Source organism: Panthera leo, chromosome B3, assembly GCF_018350215.1.
Source record: "Panthera leo isolate Ple1 chromosome B3, P.leo_Ple1_pat1.1, whole genome shotgun sequence".
NCBI classification, from domain to species: Eukaryota; Metazoa; Chordata; class Mammalia; order Carnivora; family Felidae; genus Panthera; species Panthera leo.
In genome coordinates, this window is record NC_056684.1 from 144,676,873 (window position 1) to 144,695,481 (window position 18,609).

Consider the following 18,609-nt stretch of genomic DNA (forward strand, 5'->3'; position numbering starts at 1 on the left):
TGGCCCTTGGCAATGGCACTTTACCGAGCATGTCCTCCAGGGACCCAAGGACAGGTGACTGCTCCACCCCACACAGTCCACTGAACGGGGCATCCTACTGCGGAGGCGGCAAGAAATTCACGAAGGGTGGCCTTGCTCTCCAACTGGAATGTGCGGTGGCATTTTAGCGGCTTGTAGCCAGCACTTAAAACAATGAAATACAGAACAGAAGGCGTCAGTGTGTGTACCACACACACAAGGTGAAGCCTTGTTAAGCTCTTTCAGATGCACATGTGTGTGCCAGACAGGAGGCAACGCGGACTTTGTAACCCAGGTTGCAGTCAGAAAACTTGGCAAATGAATCAGCGTAAGTCAATATACTACATCCATCACGCCTCAAAAAAAAAAAAAAAAAAATCCTTAAAAATCCTGCACTTCTGGAGCACCTGGGTGGCTCAGTAGGTTAAGCATCCGACTCTTGGGTTTTGGCTCAGGTCATGATCTCACGGTTTTGTGAGTCTGAGCCCCACGCTGGGCTCTGCGCGGGCAGCACGGAGCCTACTTGAGATTCTCTGTCTCCTTCTCTCTCTGCCCCTCCCCTGCTCACACGGTCTCGGTCTCTCTCAAAAGAAATAAACTTAAAATAAACCCCTGAACTTTTAATAATTGCCTAAAATGTAAAAGAAGCCATACACATTCTTTATTTCTATGCATTTACATTAGAGAACTTAACAGCAACAAAAGTAATTTTACTCTCTGTAGTTACATATTTTCATTTCATAAAAATGATATAATAACTTTTCTGGCAAGTGCCAACAGAACTGTAAAACTTGTTTCTGGCTTGAAAAACCATCTGCTGAATGATAACTTCTGAGAAATGGAAATCTTGAGGACTGTTCTGGACTGAATGCGTCATCCCCAAATCCCTATGTTGCCTTCAGTGTGATGGTAGCTGGTGGTGGGGCCCCCGTGACGGGTCGGTGCCTTGTCAGAGGAAGGAGAGAGGCCGGAGCTGTGAGGACACAGCAGGCAGCCAACCCTCACCAGGAACCCAATGTGCCGGTACCCTGCCCTTGGACACCCCGCCCATGCGGCTGTGAGAAAATCGACGTCTGTGGCTAAAGTCCCCCAGTGTGTGGAGGTCTGTGAGAGCAGCTGAAGCTGAGTGAGGCGACGATTTAACAACAGGCATCTCTCTCATCAAAACACAGTGTACACAGAGACATCAAACGTCACCGAAAGCTTAACTTTTCCCCCAGTTCATCACATTGCCAATTAAATTCCGTACTGAATCTCTGCACTGAAACGTGCTTAGTGAAAGAGTCACCAAAAAACACACACTGCGTGACTTGCTCATATGAAATTTCCAGAATAGGCAAATCCAGAGACAGCAGAGTCACGGTTGCCAGGTTAGGGGACAGGGGGTGTGGGGTTATGGTGAAGAGGGACGGGGCTTCTTTCGGGGGTGATGGAGACGTTCTAAAATGGACCGTGGTGGTGGATGCAGAACTCTCTGAAGATACTCAAAACCAACTAATTGTACACTCGCCGTGGGTGAACCATATGCTATGTGAACTAAATCGCAAAGCTGTTTTAAAAATTCTTTGTCCCGGGGGCGCCTGGGTGGCTCAGTAGGTTAACCGTCTGACTCGATTTTGTCTCAGATCATGATCTCACAGTCTGTGGGATCGAGCCCCACATCAGGCTCTGTGCTGACAGCCTGGAGCCTGCTTGGGATTCTCTCTCTCCCCGTCTCTGCCCCTCCCAGGCTTGCGCTGGCTCTCACTCTCCCTCTCAAAGTTAACAAACGGCAAAAAAAAAAAAATCCTTTTTACTGAGTACATTTTGTGCCTACTATTAAACTCTTAAGAAGAAAGCCTGAAAGAGGCCTTAATGTCACTGCTCCCCACACCCAGCGAAATCACCTGTAGCTCTTGGTACAGTCTTTTCAACTCCGCCGCCGCTGGTCCCGCCAGCTTGCCGTTGTAAGACTGGAGCCCGCTCAGCTTTCCTTTCTTTAAATCTTCCAGTTGCTGACTGAGCTGATCAACTCTTAATATTGCACTTTGTACTTCCTGCTTCTTTTCCTGGAACATGGCGCTGAACCTTTCTATTTCGGCAGCTAAAATGTCCCCCCAATAAAGAAAAAGACATCATTTATTGATATTTGTGTGCATGAGTGGCATTTTGTTATTTTGGTTTTGTGATTTCTTCACTTCTGTGCATTCAACTCAGCTGTGGCATCACCTAGTGCTAGACTTTGGGGAGAAAACTGTGATATACGTAATCCAATGCACTTCCTGACGAGCCTCTGGAATACATGATGTGACTGCCCGTACAGCAAACTATGTGTGCACTAATTACTGAATATGCTTTAATTGGGGCAGCCAGTCCAAAGAGTAGCTTGGCCAAGCCACTTAGGAATCTCAGTGCACCAACAGACCAAAGTCTCTGTAAGGGGCATGAATCCAAGTCTGTCTTGCTGGTCACCGTCACACAAAGTAGGCACTAACCAAATTGATAATGGAACAAAGAACCACACACACAAAAGTAAGAAATGAGCATCTGTATGGTTTCTCTTACTACACAGATGAAGTTTAAGCTGTTCAATTTAAAGAGACCCTCCTGATGAGTGGCGTCTCACGGCGCCGTGGCCCCAACGCAGAGGGCAGCTAACATGTTACAGATGTTAACAACGGGCCTGCCCACCGCACTGAGAGACTTTCTAGGATCCCTTAACCTATCCGCATCCTTGGAGATGCAGCTATCGGAGCAACTCGTCACTGCGCTTTCTATAGCAAGATGTGACACTGGTCCACGCGTGCAAAGCGTCCAGAAGCTGGACTCTCATCTTATCTACGCCTGAGCATGGGCGCCGGGCGAGGCACAAACGTACACAAGTTGCCGTTCATGATTTTGCTGTAGTCTACTTGTCCTCTCATGGCGCGGATTTTCTTCAGCTTGTTCTCCTGGGCTTCGACTCGCTCTTTCAGTTTCTGAAGCTTTTCATTTTCAGAGATAGACTGCTGCTGACGGCGCTCCTGCTGCTTTAGGAAATGTAAACGTTGTTCCTGACAAAAGAACGAAATAGGTGACTGCGAAAATCGAAGTAGACGATCACTTTTATACATTAAAAAAAGGTCTCAGTGTGCGATAGCACAGCATCAGCTATCGGTAAACTGCTCACGGACCCTTGCAGACGTCAGCCCACACAAAAACGGAATGACTGGGCACATACAGCTGAAGACTTTGATGAGGGCGCTGTACTCCGCACACCGATCTACACACTCAGTTCACATAAACACCTCCTCAGAGTCTCTCAGCAGGAGGACGGCCTGCGCGCCACACCCGCTCACACAGTCTCATCTTCATCCTGTGTGAAGCCCCGTCCAGCCTAAGTTTCCTGCTGTCGGTTGCACGTTTCCTGCTGCCACAAAGCAGCTTCCCAAGGTCCCTTATTTATCTCTTAAAGGAAACCGGCACTGAAGCAAAGGGCTTTATACTGAAAGAAGACAAGTTGATCAGTAAGGAAATAAACCTCTAATTTGCTAGGTCACAATGAACAGTCAAGGAAGTGTTTGTTTTCTTTAGGGTTAAGTTTCTTTGAAACTAACAAAACATTCCAAATGAAAACAGGACAATCCTAGAGTAAAAATATACACAATACTCTTCAATAGTCTTTTCCCTATTAGTGTGATGGGGTAACAGTTGACGTGAAATACAGTCCCACATGTACGTGTAAAATATAACTAAGTAAGGAGAGGATTAAGTGTGATTATGTAGGAATCACACGTGACACTCCAAAGTAAGGAAATATGTGCTTGGATGCGTATAGCATATACTTGTGTTAGCATTAACTTGTAATTTATGCTGCTGAAAATATCTAAGAATTTCCTTATTGGTAATACTCTTGGATCGGTACTTGGAAAGGAAACAAAAAGCAGAACTAGAGAATGTCATAACTGCATAACACTATGTGCACTTCATCTGAGAAACCTTATTAATGGGATGAAATACTTCCCAATTTACTTAACTCTAAACTGTTTTTTTTTTATTCTTGTATATCCACTAAACCTTGCAAGACAACTTTTCTTCCTGCAAGACAACTTTTAAAAACAAGCCCAATTTATGCTATAATATATCCACATAAAAGTGGATATAGTACAATGAATTATATGGTCACTCGATAAATGAAAAAAGTGGGATTGGACATTTGGCTATGAAGCAAATCTCTCCACAGAGAAAGCAATAAGAACCCAGGCAGAAATGTTTCCATATTCTCCGTATATAGCAGTTTCAGAGATCATTACAACAAGAATATTCTCCAGCAGGCCTGGGTAATAGGGCTGATTTTTCAGTCTGTGATAAGAAACAGTTCAAATTTTGTTACAGCATCTCAGTGACAAACGCACAACTCGGTGTAGGTAGAGAGCGTTAACTCTGCCTTGCGTCGTCACAAACCAAAGTCCACGTAGAGTGGCATAAAGGAAGCCTAGATAACCAACTGTCATTGTTTTGTGGGCCCATGACCAGTGTCTTCCTCCAGATTTCAGCTACAGTTGACTAAGGTCAACCACCTCCTATTCTGGGGTATCTGAGTGTGGGTGTCAAGGGTCTTGCTCAGATACCTTCCCAACTCGAAGAAGCTACAGTATTCATGTATCATTACGAAAGAGGGAACAAAGACAGGAGGACACTGTGTTCGATACTTCCATGACCTGGTCCTACCTACAAGTGCTGCCCATGAGTGTGTTCACTCCAGTCTAAAGAAACTGCTGAATAACACTCTTTACGAACATTTTCCCACCTCTGCTTTTATAAACTCACCTTGGCAACCAACATTTGCTGCTGATTTTCAATTTGCTGCTGTTGCCTGGCTGCCATATCTTGGAGCTCTGAGAGGGTAAGTTCTACACGTGGATTTCCAACCTATGGGGAGCAAAACACGGTCAGGCTGCAATGTAAGGTCTATCTGCATAATCGTTTTTCTCGTGTCAGAACAAATATACATCAGGATCTTAAAGAGCCTCCCTTGTAGAAGTTAGGATAATACAAATTACTTGGTACATAAGAACTTTTCTCACTCGTTGACAGCTTTTATTAAATATAAATAACAGCTTTTTAAATATATTCAAAAGGGACATGGATGCCTGGGTGGCTCAGTCGGGCAAGCACCCGACTTCGGCTCAGGTCATGACCTTGTGTTCACGGGTTCGAGCCCTACGTCAGGCTCCATGCTGACAGCTCAGGGCCTGGGGCCTGCTTCAGATTCTGTGTCTCCCTCTCTCTCTGCCCCTCCCCCCACTCATGCTCTGTCTCTGTCTCTCAAAAATGAATAAACATTAAAAAAAATTTAAAAAAAAAGGGACGGACACACACACACACACACACACACACCCCAAGAGACACACTTGTGGGAATGCAAACTGGTGCAGCCACTGTGGAAAACCATATGAAGTTTCCTCAGAAAATTAAAAATAGAACTACCATATGACCCAGTAATTCTACTACTGGGTATTTAGCCAAAGAAAATGAAAACACTAATTTGAAAAGATGTATGTACCCTTATGTTCACTGCAGCATTATTTATAATAGCCAAATTATGTAAGCAGCCTAAGCGTCCACTGACAGACGAATGGACGGAGAAGATGTGGTGTGTACACATACAGCGGAACAGTACTCAGCCATAAGAAATGAAACAGTGCCATTCAGAACATGGATGGATCTAAAGAGTACAGTGTTACGCAGTCAGAGAAAGAGAAATACCGTATGATTTCACTCACGTGGAATTCAAGAAACAAAACAAAAGAACCAAGAAAAGAAGAGACAAACCAAAACGCGGACTCTGGAGAACTGATGGTTACCGGAACTGGGCGTGGGGAGGGGAGGGCGGTGGGGGAGGGGAGAGACAGGGGAAGGGGATTAAAAGTACACTCATCCTGATGAGTCATGTGCGGAACTGCTGAATCACCATATTGTACACCTGAAACGAATATACCACCGTATGTTAACTATACTGGGGGAAAAAAAGGGGGGGGGTCCCAAACCTTTTTTTGACTGGCTATTTAAGGATGAATCTGAATGAATGGCGATGTCAAATGTTTGAGAATACACAGCCTAAAAAATGAATGTGTAGCGACCCTTGGGGACAAATGTCATTTTACTGCCACCCGGTCTCAAGAAGCTGAAAAATACAGACGATTCTAAAAATACAAATAAGTCCTTAAAAACACCTAGGACTGACCCACTGCTGACAGAATTCTGTATGAGGAGTGAGTACGAAATGGGAAGATCCAGGGGAGCGGTCACTGATGGAACTGGAAGGCACGTCCCTGTGCTCTGCTGCTGATTAGTAACACCAGGCTCTGGACTAGGTGCTCCACTGGTGAGGGTGCCTGAGCCTCACCGTAACAGTACCAGGTGGGAACGTTACATCCCCGTCCTACAGGGGAGAAAACGAGCGTGGAGGAGTTCGAAGAATCTTCCACAGGTCAGACGGCTCACGTGGCAAAGCAGGGCACGGGGTCCTTGTTTCTGACCATCGGTATAGCACGCTCTTTACTAAACACGAACTGCCTGTAGCTACCACGCTGGGCATGTTACAGGCAATGTGACATGATCTTCGTAACAAGTGTGTGTGGACTGTATGTGCGCCCCACGCTGGGGGAGGAGTCACGGGGGAGAGGTGCAGGGACACGTGTTAGGGCACGGAGGCGGTGAAGGGGCAGAGTTACAATTCCAGCCAGGCGGCTCTCCCTCCCATCCCTCCTGTGGCAGCGTCCAGCCCCTCCCCAGGCCACTACTCTCTACGTTGTTCATCTGTACTCTTAGCAACCCTTTTCCCTTCCACCCTCTTGTAACCCCTGTGGCGCTGACTCTGGGCTTCCCCATCTCCCAAGGTGCTCAAGCACATTCTTGAAAAATGTCCAACGCTGCCATCTGGAACCCCCACTCTGTTTATCTAAGATCCTAAGGAAACAATATGGAGCAAACCCCTTTTCAGAACTAGACACTGTGAACTGCCACATTACAGAAACTTCCATCTGAAAACAAATTTGTTTATTGCACGAGAAGCAAAAATGCCCGGCCATACCCTCAAAATGCCTGAAGTTTCTGTTTTAACTCTAATAAGGGCTTGCTAATTTCCACCTACTACAATGCTCTAATCACTGCAATAAAAGGTATTTCTCAAACCATTAGAACTCTTACTTCTTGAAGGTATTTTTGACGAGAGAAAAACTATGTCCAGTCACCAAATCTCTCAATTTATGTTAATTTCTTAATTTACAACTTCAACAAACAAACCTTATTTGGTCTCCCCTCCGGTGACTTACAGCAACAGTGAAAAGAGCACAGAGGAGACCTTCAACCGGTCACCATCACACTGCACTGCTCTGTCATTCGGGGCAGTGCCGTGGGGCATAAGTAATTCAGGTAGATCTTAACGCATACGCTAGTATATGTTGTGACTTAACACTGTACACCTTCAAGAAGACCTTATATACAGAAAACTGTGCATCAGTGTGCACAGCTCAACAAATTTTTTCAAAGTGAACATTCTTTTGTGAATTTTTGTTTTTTATTTTCATTTTAGTTCCAGCATAGTTAACACAAAAAATACGGAACGCTTCACAAATTCGTGTGTCCACCTTCCACAAGAGCCACACCATTCTCTACTGTTCCAGTTTTCTGGCACGTGTGCGGCACCACCCGTGTAACTTCGCTGACAAAGTGTGAACGGGGCAGGGGCAGAGACAGAGAGGGAGACACAGAATCCGAAGCAGGCTCCAGGCTCCGAGCTGTCAGCACAGGGCCCGACGCGGGGCTGGAACCCACGAACTGTGAGATCGTGACCCGAGCCGAGCCCAAGTCAGATGCTTAACCGACTGAACCACCCAGGCGCCCCTTAACTGTATTTTAAGTGAGTTCTAAAAACACCAACCACCATAAACTTCCGAGTCAACAAATATGCTACATTTTGTATGTTAGTATATCTTCCCTGAATTATTCAATGTGAAAATTCAGCAAAAAGCAGCACCTTTTCAGTTTTCAGGACAACGAAACCCTTCAATGCAGTCCTTTTACGAGGGGCCTGTCACTGTGCTCCCTCCAGGTCAGCTCAGCCCTCCTCCCAGTTGCCAGGTCTCCGCGTGCATTCAAACAAACCTATGACCGAATCCCTCGTTTGTTTCTTGTCACTGCATCGAGTAAGAAGAAGCCAAATCCCGTTCCCTGGGCTCCCGGAGGTCCCTCCTGGCCGAGTCACCTCGTGAGCTCAGCTCCAGGTCACAGAGGGGACGAGCCACTTCCACAAGCAGCACTACTGGCGCAGAAGTGGGTGCTCGCGCTGTCTCTCAGAAGCGGCCCAGCAGGCTCCTCCACGCAGGGCCCAGAGGACGGGAAACAGCTCGCCGGCCTCCCGCTGCTCTCATGCCCTTCCTCTCTCCTACCCTTCCCTGCAGGGGCTGCTGCCTGGGCCCCACGGCCCGGGCCCCTCTCACGAGACGTTCTACCTGCACCTGGACTCTGGGGACATGTCTGTGTTCCCTGTGAACGCGGCTGCTCTCCCATTTCTCACAACAAACGTGGCCCACCCAACTCCACGTCTGAACTCCCCACTCCCCGCAAGAGCACAGGAAAACAGGCACGTTGGCCCCAGCCTTCACCATCACGTATCTGGTCACATCCCCTTCTTTCTCCAAACGTCCACAAATCTACCTTCAAAAATGATAAAAGACTCAATTCTCTAAGTTACAATACTTTTACATACAAAACACTGACCCGACAGAGAACTGACACTGGGCCGTCTAACTAATGAGACACTTCCAGAGACTCCTGGCCCCGGCAGCTGCAGGGTCCTAGCCCGCCACTGGGCAGTGGATTTACAAACCAGTCGGGGCTTCCTCATACTCCAGTGTGGACGGCATTTTCCCAAACTCAAAAGCCCACACTTTTCATTCCGTCGTCCTACAAAGAGCCTACATCCTCCTCACCATTTCAACGGCCTCTCCGGGTTCTTTTTAAAAATGATTTAAGTGGGCGCCTGGGTGGCTCCGTCGGTTAAGCGGCCGACTTCGGCTCAGGTCACGATCTCGCGGTCCGTGAGTTCGAGCCCCACGTCGGGCTCTGTGCTGACGGCTCAGAGCCTGGAGCCTGTTTCGGATTCTGTGTCTCCCTCTCTCTGACCCTCCCCCGTTCATGCTCTGTCTCTCTCTGTCTCAAAAATAAATAAACGTTAGGGGCGCCTGGGTGGCGCAGTCGGTTAAGCGTCTGACTTCAGCCAGGTCACGATCTCGCGGTCCGTGAGTTCGAGCCCCGCGTCAGGCTCTGGGCTGATGGCTCGGAGCCTGGAGCCTGTTTCCGATTCTGTCTCCCTCTCTCTCTGCCCCTCCCCTGTTCATGCTCTGTCTCTCTCTGTCCCAAAAATAAATAAAAAACGTTGAAAAAAAAAAAAAATAAATAAATAAACGTTAAAAATAAATAAATAAATAAATAAATAAAAATGATTTAAGTAATCTCTACTCCCACTATGGGGCTCGAGCTCATGACCCCGAGATCAAGAGTTGCGTGCTCTACTGACTGAGCCCTCCGGGTGCCCCCAGAGTCTCTCAGCACCTCGTTAACGCAAGCCCCCTCTGGCCCTTATCGCCTTCCTCCTGATCCCTTCCCCTAATGCCTGTCTGCCTGGAGAGGCTGGAAGCGGCAGTGGCAGTGGAGCTCTGTAAATGAAGAAACTAAACTATGTGCTCTGAGGGGCGTCTGGGGAGCTCAGTCGGTTGAGCATCTGACTTTGGCTCAGGTCATGATCTCATGGTTTGGGAGTTCGAGCCCCACATCGGGCTCTGTGCTGTCAGTGCAGAGCCTGCTTTGGATCCTCTGTCCCCACGCACCGTCCCCCCCAACCTTCCCCAACTCATGCTCTCTCTCAAAATAAACAAACACTAAAAAAATAAAACAAACTACGTGCTTGAGATCCCAGCGCGAGTAAGTGACCGAGGACAAGTGGCAAGGCAGTCGTGAGGGGTGACGGGAACTGGAATCGTCTGGAGTGCGATACACATCGCACACCACACCAGGATCCCTCGCTGACCCTGGCTATGCCAGCCAGGATCCGAGACGTGGCAGGTAAGATAAAAGACAAGTGAAATGTCTCCCTGTGTTCTGTGTGTCGCTACTCTGACCAACGAGATAAGAATCTCACAAGGGAAGCAATTAGGATACTCATCAAATTCGACTATGAGGAACAGAACCTGAGCTCAGTTTTCTTTATACTTAGGATCTTCACTGTGAAATAATAAAAACAGCATTTCTCAGTGTAGCAGTGAGGACTCTCGTAAAAGTGCATGTTCAGCCTGTCCCCTGCCCTAGGAAGGTCACGAGGAACCAGAAGAGCAGGATGTTTCACAACCTCACTCAGCCACCCTGGGTCTAGTCACTATGGGAGCTGTGGGTCTAAAAACAAAAAGATTCTCTTAAAATCTCCTTTCCCAAAACAATGAAACCAAACAAGAAGCTAACCCCTCCGTATGTTATTGTTCCTGACTTTATAGAAAGTTCTAATAAAATTATTTCACAACGCCCAAAATAAGCAAAAATAAAACAAACTTTTATGGTCTTAAATTTAAGATGTTAGCAACTTTTAAAAAATTGACAAGCATATAACCTAGACCATTTCATACACAAAATGGCCAAGATACCCATACTGGTAGTGATTAAAACAGAACGACAACTGGCTAGTTTAGCAAATACACAGTGAAACCAATGTTTACTTTTAAAATCAACTTTATTGAGGTATAGCTTACAGGCAGTAAAAAGCACCCATTTAAAGTACACTGCTGAATGAATTCTGACACCTGCTGGTCAATTCCACTCCTTTTGCCCCGCCCCCGGCCCCACCCCCCTCCCCCACAACTCCAGATGTGGGGCCTGTCATTCTGTCCTGATAGCCTCGTTCTGTTTCCTGAGAATTCCATGCAAATGGGACTGTACAGTGTGTGCCTCTTGGGGTTGTCTTCCTTCACACCCACAATGCTTCCGAGATTCACGGTGTCGTTCCATGTGTCGGTAAACTTGTCCTTTTTACTGCTGGGTAGTATTCAGCTGTACGGAGACACCACATTTCGTTTATCCATCTGTTAATGGACATGGGAGCTGTCTCCACTTTTGGACTATGATGACTAAAGGTGTCTTAAGTACTCACGTAGCGGTATTTACGCAGACAAGTGTTCTGGCTTCTCTTGGGTAACCAAAGTCAAGGAAGTAGAACAGGTAGGTTGTGTGGTAAGTGTATGCTGAACTCACAGAAACTGCCAAACTGTTTTCCAAAGTGAAGCGTGACATTTTACACCACCACGAGCCACGTAGCAAAGTTCTAGTTTCTCTGCATCCCTGCCAACGCTTGCTGTCAATGTTTACATTTTAATTATCTTCTTTTTAAATAAAATTTTAACATCTTGGCAAAGAAAGGATTTCATAAATATAATTTTAAAAGTTACAAAAAAATAATTTTAAAAAGGATAAACATGTCCACAATTAAGTGATCAAAACCAAACATACTATGACCAGATTTTCAACAAATAAGCTATCAATAAATAAAATTTGCCAGAAGTTAGATAAGGAGAAGGGGCTTATTTCCCAGGCAAAGTCTCCTTTGTACCAATTATGTGTAGGAGTCATGACTCATGAAGCCATCATCTGCCTGAAAAATAGGCTACTAGAACTAAAATGTTAAGATGTTCAGAAAAACTATGACTTACTTGATAATTATGATGGAAACCTTTAGATCACACGTCAAATTGGTACCATGGCTTTAATTAAAAGTTATTTTTTTTTTTTTTGTCTCTTCAGGTAATTTTTTTTTTTTATTATTAAAAAAAAAATTTTTTTTAACATTTATTTATTTTTGAGACAGAGAGAGACAGAGCATGAACGGGGGAGGGTCAGAGAGGGGAGACACAGAATCCGAAACAGGCTCCAGGCTCTGAGCTGTCAGCACAGAGCCCGACGCGGGGCTCGAACTCACGGACCACGAGGTCATGACCTGAGCCGAAGTCGGCCGCTTAACCGACTGAGCCACCCAGGCGCCCCTCTTCAGGTAATGTTTTAAACTTGAGAGTGGTGTTACCATAATTGAGGCATTAAAAATATGTAATAAAGTTTCTCAAAACAAACCACTGTAGACAATTATGCAATATATACACGCACATCTCCCAACCTAAGCTGCGAATGACATTAGGAAGAAGACTTCATTTTATATCTTATTCAAACAGCCTGTCAGTATGTGCCAAGTGTATTTTTCTAATGTGCAAAAAACTTACAAAGATTGCAGTTTTATCTATGAAAACAAAAGGATTCACCACCTTGCATAGTGTCCATTCAGTTAATGACTCTATCCCAGTTCCTGAAAAATTATGCCATTTTTCAGGCGGTTTTTTTTTCTTTTTGGTATAATGACTTTCACTCAAAACACACTAAATGCTCTGTAAGGAGTGATATTTTGACATTACTTTCAGACAAACAGTCACCAATTTACTCAACCCAGCCGCTGCTCATCAGAGGACAGGATATGGCACAACTCTAAACTGTGCACCAGGCTTGGATGAGTCCCAACGATGTGTCCTGGGTGCACATGCCAAGTGACGAAGAGGGGGTGTCTTCTACGACCCTCTGGTCCACTGTGCAGGAGGGTTAGCTCTACCTGTTTTTTTAAACATTTTTTTTTTTTTACATTTATTTATTTTTGACAGAGTGAGATAAAATGAGAGTGGGGGAGGGGCAGAGAGAGAGAGAGAGAGAGAGAGAGAGACAGACAGACAGACAGACAGACACAGGATCGGAAGCAGGCTCCAGGCTCTGAGCTGTCAGCACAGAGCCCGATGGGAGGCTCAAACCCACAGTCCATGAGACTATGACCTGAGCTGAAGTCGGACGTTCAGCTGAGCCACCCAGGTGCCCCTAGCTCTACCTGTTTTGAAGTGCTCTCTTGTTTAGCTTGTGTTACCCTAAAGATGCTTTCCTGTCCTATAACTTTATTTCTGTTTAAATTTTATTTAGTTAACATACAGTGCAATATTGGTTTCAGGAGTAGAATTCACTCATTTATCCCTTACAACACCCCGAGCTCATCACAAGTACCTTCCTCAATTCCCATTCAGCCCATCCCCCCTCCCCCTCCCCCAACCCTCAGTTTGTTCTCTATAGTTAAGTGTCCATAGGGGTGGGGCGCCTAGGTACTCAGTCAGCTGGCCGACTTTGCCTCAGGTCTTGACTCACAGGTTCGTGGGTTTGAGCCTCTTGTGAGCTCACATCCCTCCTTGGGATTCTTTCCCCCCACCCCCTTTGCCCCTCTCATCTCAAAATAAATAAACCTAAAAAAAAAAGTCTATTGTGGTATGCTTCCCTCTGTCCTCTTCACCCTCCTTGCCATACATTCATGTGTTTTGTTTCTAAAATTCCACGTATTAGTGAAATCCTATAACATGTCTTTCTCTGAATGAATTACTTTGCTTAGCACAATTCATTCTAGCTCCATCCACGTAGTTGCAAATGGCAAGATTTCATTCTTTTTGATGGCTGACTTATATCCCAGGGTGTGTGTGTGTGTGTACATCTTCTTTATTCGTGAGTCGATGGACATTTGGTCTCCCTCCATCGTTTGGCTATTGTTGACAATACTGCTATAAACACTGGAGTGCACGTACCCCTTCAAATCTGTATTTCTGTATCCTTTGGGTAAACACTTAAAAGTGCAATTGCTGGGTCGTAGGGTAATTCTATTTTCAGTTTTCTAAAGAGCCTCCGTACTGTTCTCCAGAGTGAATGTACCAGTTTGCATTCCCACGAATAGGGTGGGAGGGCTCCCCTTTCTCTGAATCCTTGCCAACAGCTGTTGTTTGAGTTGTTAATTTTAGCCATTCTGACAGGTGTGAGGTGGTATCTCAATGAGGTTTTGATCTGTAATTCCCTGATGATGAGTGATGTTGAGCATTTTTTCATGTGTCTGTTAGCCATCTGGATGTCTTCTTTGGAAAAGTGTTTATTCATGTCTTCGACCCGTTTCTTCAATGGATTGTTTGCTTTTTAGGTGTTAAGTTTGTAAGTTTGGTTTTTTTTAACTTTTTTAAAAATCTATTTTTGAGAGACAGAAACAGACAGACCATGAATGAGGGAGGAGCAGAGAGAGAGGAAGACACAGAATCTGAAGCAGGCTCCAGGCTCTGAGCTGTCAGCACAGAGCCTGACACGGGGCTCGAACCCACGAACTGTGAGATCATGACCTGAGCAGAAGTCGGACGCTCAACTGACTGAGCCACCCAGGTGCCCCAGTTTGTAAGTTCTTTATAGATTTTGGATACTAACCCTTTATCAGATGTATCGTTTGCAAACATCTTCTCCCATTCTGTAGGTTGTCTTTTAGTTTTGCTGACTGTTTCCTTCACTCTGCAGAAGCTTTTTATCTTGATGAGGTCCCAACAGTTCATGTTTGATTTTGCTTTTGTTTCCCTTACCTTCAGAGACAGGTCTAGTAAGAAGCTGCTCTGACCAAGGTCAGAAAGACTGCTGCCTGCATTCTCCTCTAGGACTTTGATGGTTTCCCGTCTCACATTCAGGTCTTTTACCCATACTGAATTTATTTTTGTGTGTGGTGGAAAAGTGGTCCAGTTACATTCTTCTGCATGTTGCCATCCAATTTTCCCAGCACCATTTTTCTTGAAGAGACTTTTTTTGCATTGGATATTCTTTCCTGCTTTGTCAAAGATTAGTTGACCATACAGTTGTGGGCTATAACTTTATTATTATTACTTTTAATATTTATTTATTTATTTACTTACTTACTTACTTATTCATTTATTTATTTATATGAGAGAGAGCGCGTGCACGCGAGAGACTGCGCATATGCACACTGGCAGAGGAGAGGCAGAGAGAGAGGGGGAGACACAGAATCCGAAGCAGGCTCCAGGCTCCGAGCTGTCAGCACAGAGCCCGACGCGGGGCCTGAGCTCACAGAACATGAGATCATGACCCGAGCCGAAGTCAGACACTTAACCGACTGAGCCACCCAGGCGCCCCTAAACTTTAAGTTTGAGTGCAATCTCCCCAAAAGTTGGAAAACTGGTGACAAAAATGATGCGGAAGTATAACTTACATATCAAAACCATTCCAAAGAATGAGTCCTTTGCACTTCCCTCCTCACCAACCACACATACCGTGAAGCCTGCTTTTCCACTTTTGGCATTGGCGAGTACAACACACTCTCATTACGTGACACTTTATTTTCCAACTGCATCCACGTATTGTTTATTATTTACGTAAGGACGTCTTCATTTGTTCAATTCATATATTTTATACTTGTGAGAATGATTTGGGCATCCACAGCTCACATTATTCATTCCAAGGATACACATTAGTTCTCTATTGCTGATAACAGGTCACGTCTAAACTCATTGGCTTAAAACACAACCGACGTTCATTATGGCTCATAGCTTCTGGGGATAAAGGATTAAGGAACAGCTCGGCTGGGCAGTTCTGGCTCCAGATTTCTCAGAAGGCCCAGCCAAATGTTAGGGCTGTAGCTGTCCTAAGGCTTGACTGGGTTTGGAGGAACTGATTCCAAGATGGCACACTCTCATGGCTGCCAAGTGGACTCCTCACAGAGCTGCTTGTTTGTGCCTACTCACAACACGGTGGCTGGTTTCCCCCAGAGCAAATAATCCAAGACAGAGTGCCGGCGGGAAGCTATCTTTTTAGTGAACTAGCCTCAGAAGTCACACTGCACCACTTTCTCCAAATTCTATCTGCTAGGAGCTAGTCACTAAGTTTGGGAGAAAAGAGGGGAATTTAACTCCACTTTATGAAGAGAGGCGTTTTAAAGAATCTTCATATTTTATTTTATTTTATTTTATTTAACTTTTATTTATTTTTGAGAGAAAAGAGACAGAGCATGAATGGGGAGGAGCAGAGAAAGAGACACAGAACCCGAAGCAGGTTCCAGGCTCTGAGCTGTCAGCACAGAGCCCGACACGGGGCTCGAACCCATGAACCGTGAGATCATGATCCGAGCCAAGGGTGGACGCTTCGAAGCCGGACTCTGACTGAGCCACCCGGGCGCCCCAAGAATCTTCATATTTTAAAACTGTCACATCCATTTACTGTAAAACCTCATAAAGACTCTATACTTCTATCATCCTATTATTTATTACGTACAGGAGTTTAGTTGTTATTCCCAACAGCAGCGTTACAATACAACAAAGAAAGAGAATGTTTATGTTATGGGCATATGTTTACGAGAGCTAGCTAAGAGTGCAAGCAATAGAGGTTTTAACTATAAATGCTGCTTTTATCCTCAATGCTTAACATATATTCCTTGGTAGTCAGTTATCAGAAAAGGTTCGTGGATTCTGTCAGCAATTAAATACCTACTGGCTAATGGGTCACTTCAGATGTCAGCTCTCTTTTATTTTATTTATTTTATTTTATTGTATTGTATTTTTTGGTATTCTGATTTTAATACTCAACTAAATAACTTCAGCTTTGGTTATAACAGACAAGAATGTCACTATAATTTTACTTGGGAAAAGAAAGTTCCCTAAGCTTTCAAGTTGTGGTGAGATGGCATGCTCTAAGCTCAAGGGTCTGTCCTACTCATCCCTTTCTGGGCTAGTTTGCATGGAAAACACAAAGGACCTTCCGGAGGGTCTAGCCGCCCACCCGTGGCCTCCTCAAAGGAGCCCCGGTACCATCGTTCCTCCCCCCAGAGTCACACTCTGATTTGTACGGCACGCCAGCACTTTACCCTTGGCATGTGTGAAACCAAGCTCCTCCCTGTCCTTCCACCCTGGCTTCCTCCTAAATTTCTTACTTCCATTAATGGCTGTAGCATTTCCCCAGAAACCTCAGCCTCATCACTGACTTGAACCGACGTTGCTCAAAATGGAAGCTGCTGCTCAGTGTGGTCTCTCTCTCTCTCTCTCCCTCGTATCTGTGTCTGCCTCTCCATTCCAGAGCCGACACTTCCCCACCTTCACATTTTTGCTCAGATTGTTCCTTTTGGCTACAGAGCCCTTCCCCCAACTTCCTAAACTCTACCTATCCTTTAAGATCTAGTGGCCATGCCATCTGCTTCCTGAAGCTTTTCCTGATCCTCTGCAGAACCTCTCATGCAATTGTTCTGACACTCAGGATCTGACATCACTTCCAGAGATGGGAGAGAACTCAGTATTTCATGCATTCTGAATTCTAGAGATTCAACAACATACAACAAGCACTTGCAAATTAGACATGTATATAAACCTGAATTTATGGTTATCTTAGTAGGCGTTTACACAACCCTCCTAGGAAAGTTCTTAAGCCTGTTTCACAGACGAGAAAGCTGAGCTCTGGCAGCAGGCTGAACAGCTCTCCCAAGCCCAGGGGTGGGCCAGGAGCAGCGTCAGGGTCTCCGGATGGCAGGCTGCATGCTCTTTCCCTCACACAGGATGTACTGGCCTCCCATTTTTTCTCACCAGGCTGCAGCACAGGCACATATGATTGCCCCTAAATACCACTCATTTATTGTACCAAAGGGTAAATGCTTTACCAGATGCCATCTGATTATGAGTTTGAATCATATGAAAATGCTGTTTTTGTAGATCGAAAAATGTAGATGGTCAGACATCAGCAATTTCATATGGTTCAATGTAAGAGGAAAGGATTAATTTCCCCCACTGAGAAACATAAAATCTAAAGATAACTTGATTTTAGCAAATAATAATAAAGAAATAAAATAGAAGAACGAGAACTCTAGGCTACTCTATTTTTGGAAGATTATGAGAAATGACAAAATAGACCGCTCAGTGATAGTGGAGGGCTTCCTGGAGGAGGCATGCCTAATCATTGCTCGTACTGTTCCAGAGGAAGTCTAAAAAAGCCTAACTCCCTCTTTTTACTTTCTTGGGATAATTTCATATAAGCAGATGCACGTGAATTACAGGAAGGAATGAAGTGAAATCTCCTTTCTTCTAAATTGTAGTTTACAGATGTGCCTTTTGAGCTTCTATCTCCATAACCTTGAAATTCTTCTTTCCAAATACTTCCTTTGAATGGAAGTCTCTCTCTGGGATTCCAGTTGTGGCAAGCAGTGACCTCACAGGGCTGCCTGCCTCCAGCCATTCCCATCCTCTGTGCTGGACACAGAACTCCAACAGCACTAGCACCAGAGGGCTCCCTCCTGTCCTTCTCTCGTTTTTTTTTTTTAATATGAAATTTACTGTCAGATTGGTTTGCATACAACACCCAGTGCTTATCCCAACAGGTGCCCTCCTCCATGCCCATCACCCAATTTCCCCTCCCTCCCACCCTCCATCAACCCTCAGTTTATTCTCAGTTTTTTTTTTAACGTTTATGCATTTTTTGAGAGACAGAGAGAGACAGAGCATGAGTGGGGGAGGGGCAGAGAGAGAGGGAGACATGGAATCCGAAGAAGGCTCCAGGCTCTGAACTGACAGCACAGAGCCCGACATGGGACTCAAACTCACGGACCATGAGATCTTGACCTCAGCTGAGGTCGGATACCTAACCGACTGAGCCACCCAGGTGCCCCTATTCTCAGTGTTTAACAGTCTCTTATGGTTTGGCTCCCTCTCTCTCTTTTTT

The 18,609-nt window shown here is 45.2% G+C and overlaps 1 protein-coding gene across 8 annotated transcripts in view; it reads right to left on the bottom strand.

Annotated features, from left to right (window-relative positions):
- Nucleotides 1-18,609, bottom strand: part of PPP1R13B (protein phosphatase 1 regulatory subunit 13B) — a 93,983-nt gene that overhangs the window by 13,987 nt on the left and 61,387 nt on the right. For all 8 annotated transcript variants that reach the window (XM_042944419.1, XM_042944412.1, XM_042944418.1 and 5 more), the window contains exons 5-7: nucleotides 4,807-4,908; nucleotides 2,876-3,050; nucleotides 1,905-2,101 (exon numbers count right to left, since the gene is read on the bottom strand). In XM_042944419.1, the coding sequence (XP_042800353.1) occupies nucleotides 1,905-2,101; nucleotides 2,876-3,050; nucleotides 4,807-4,908 (474 nt within the window). The remainder of the gene's footprint in view (nucleotides 1-1,904; nucleotides 2,102-2,875; nucleotides 3,051-4,806; nucleotides 4,909-18,609) is intronic.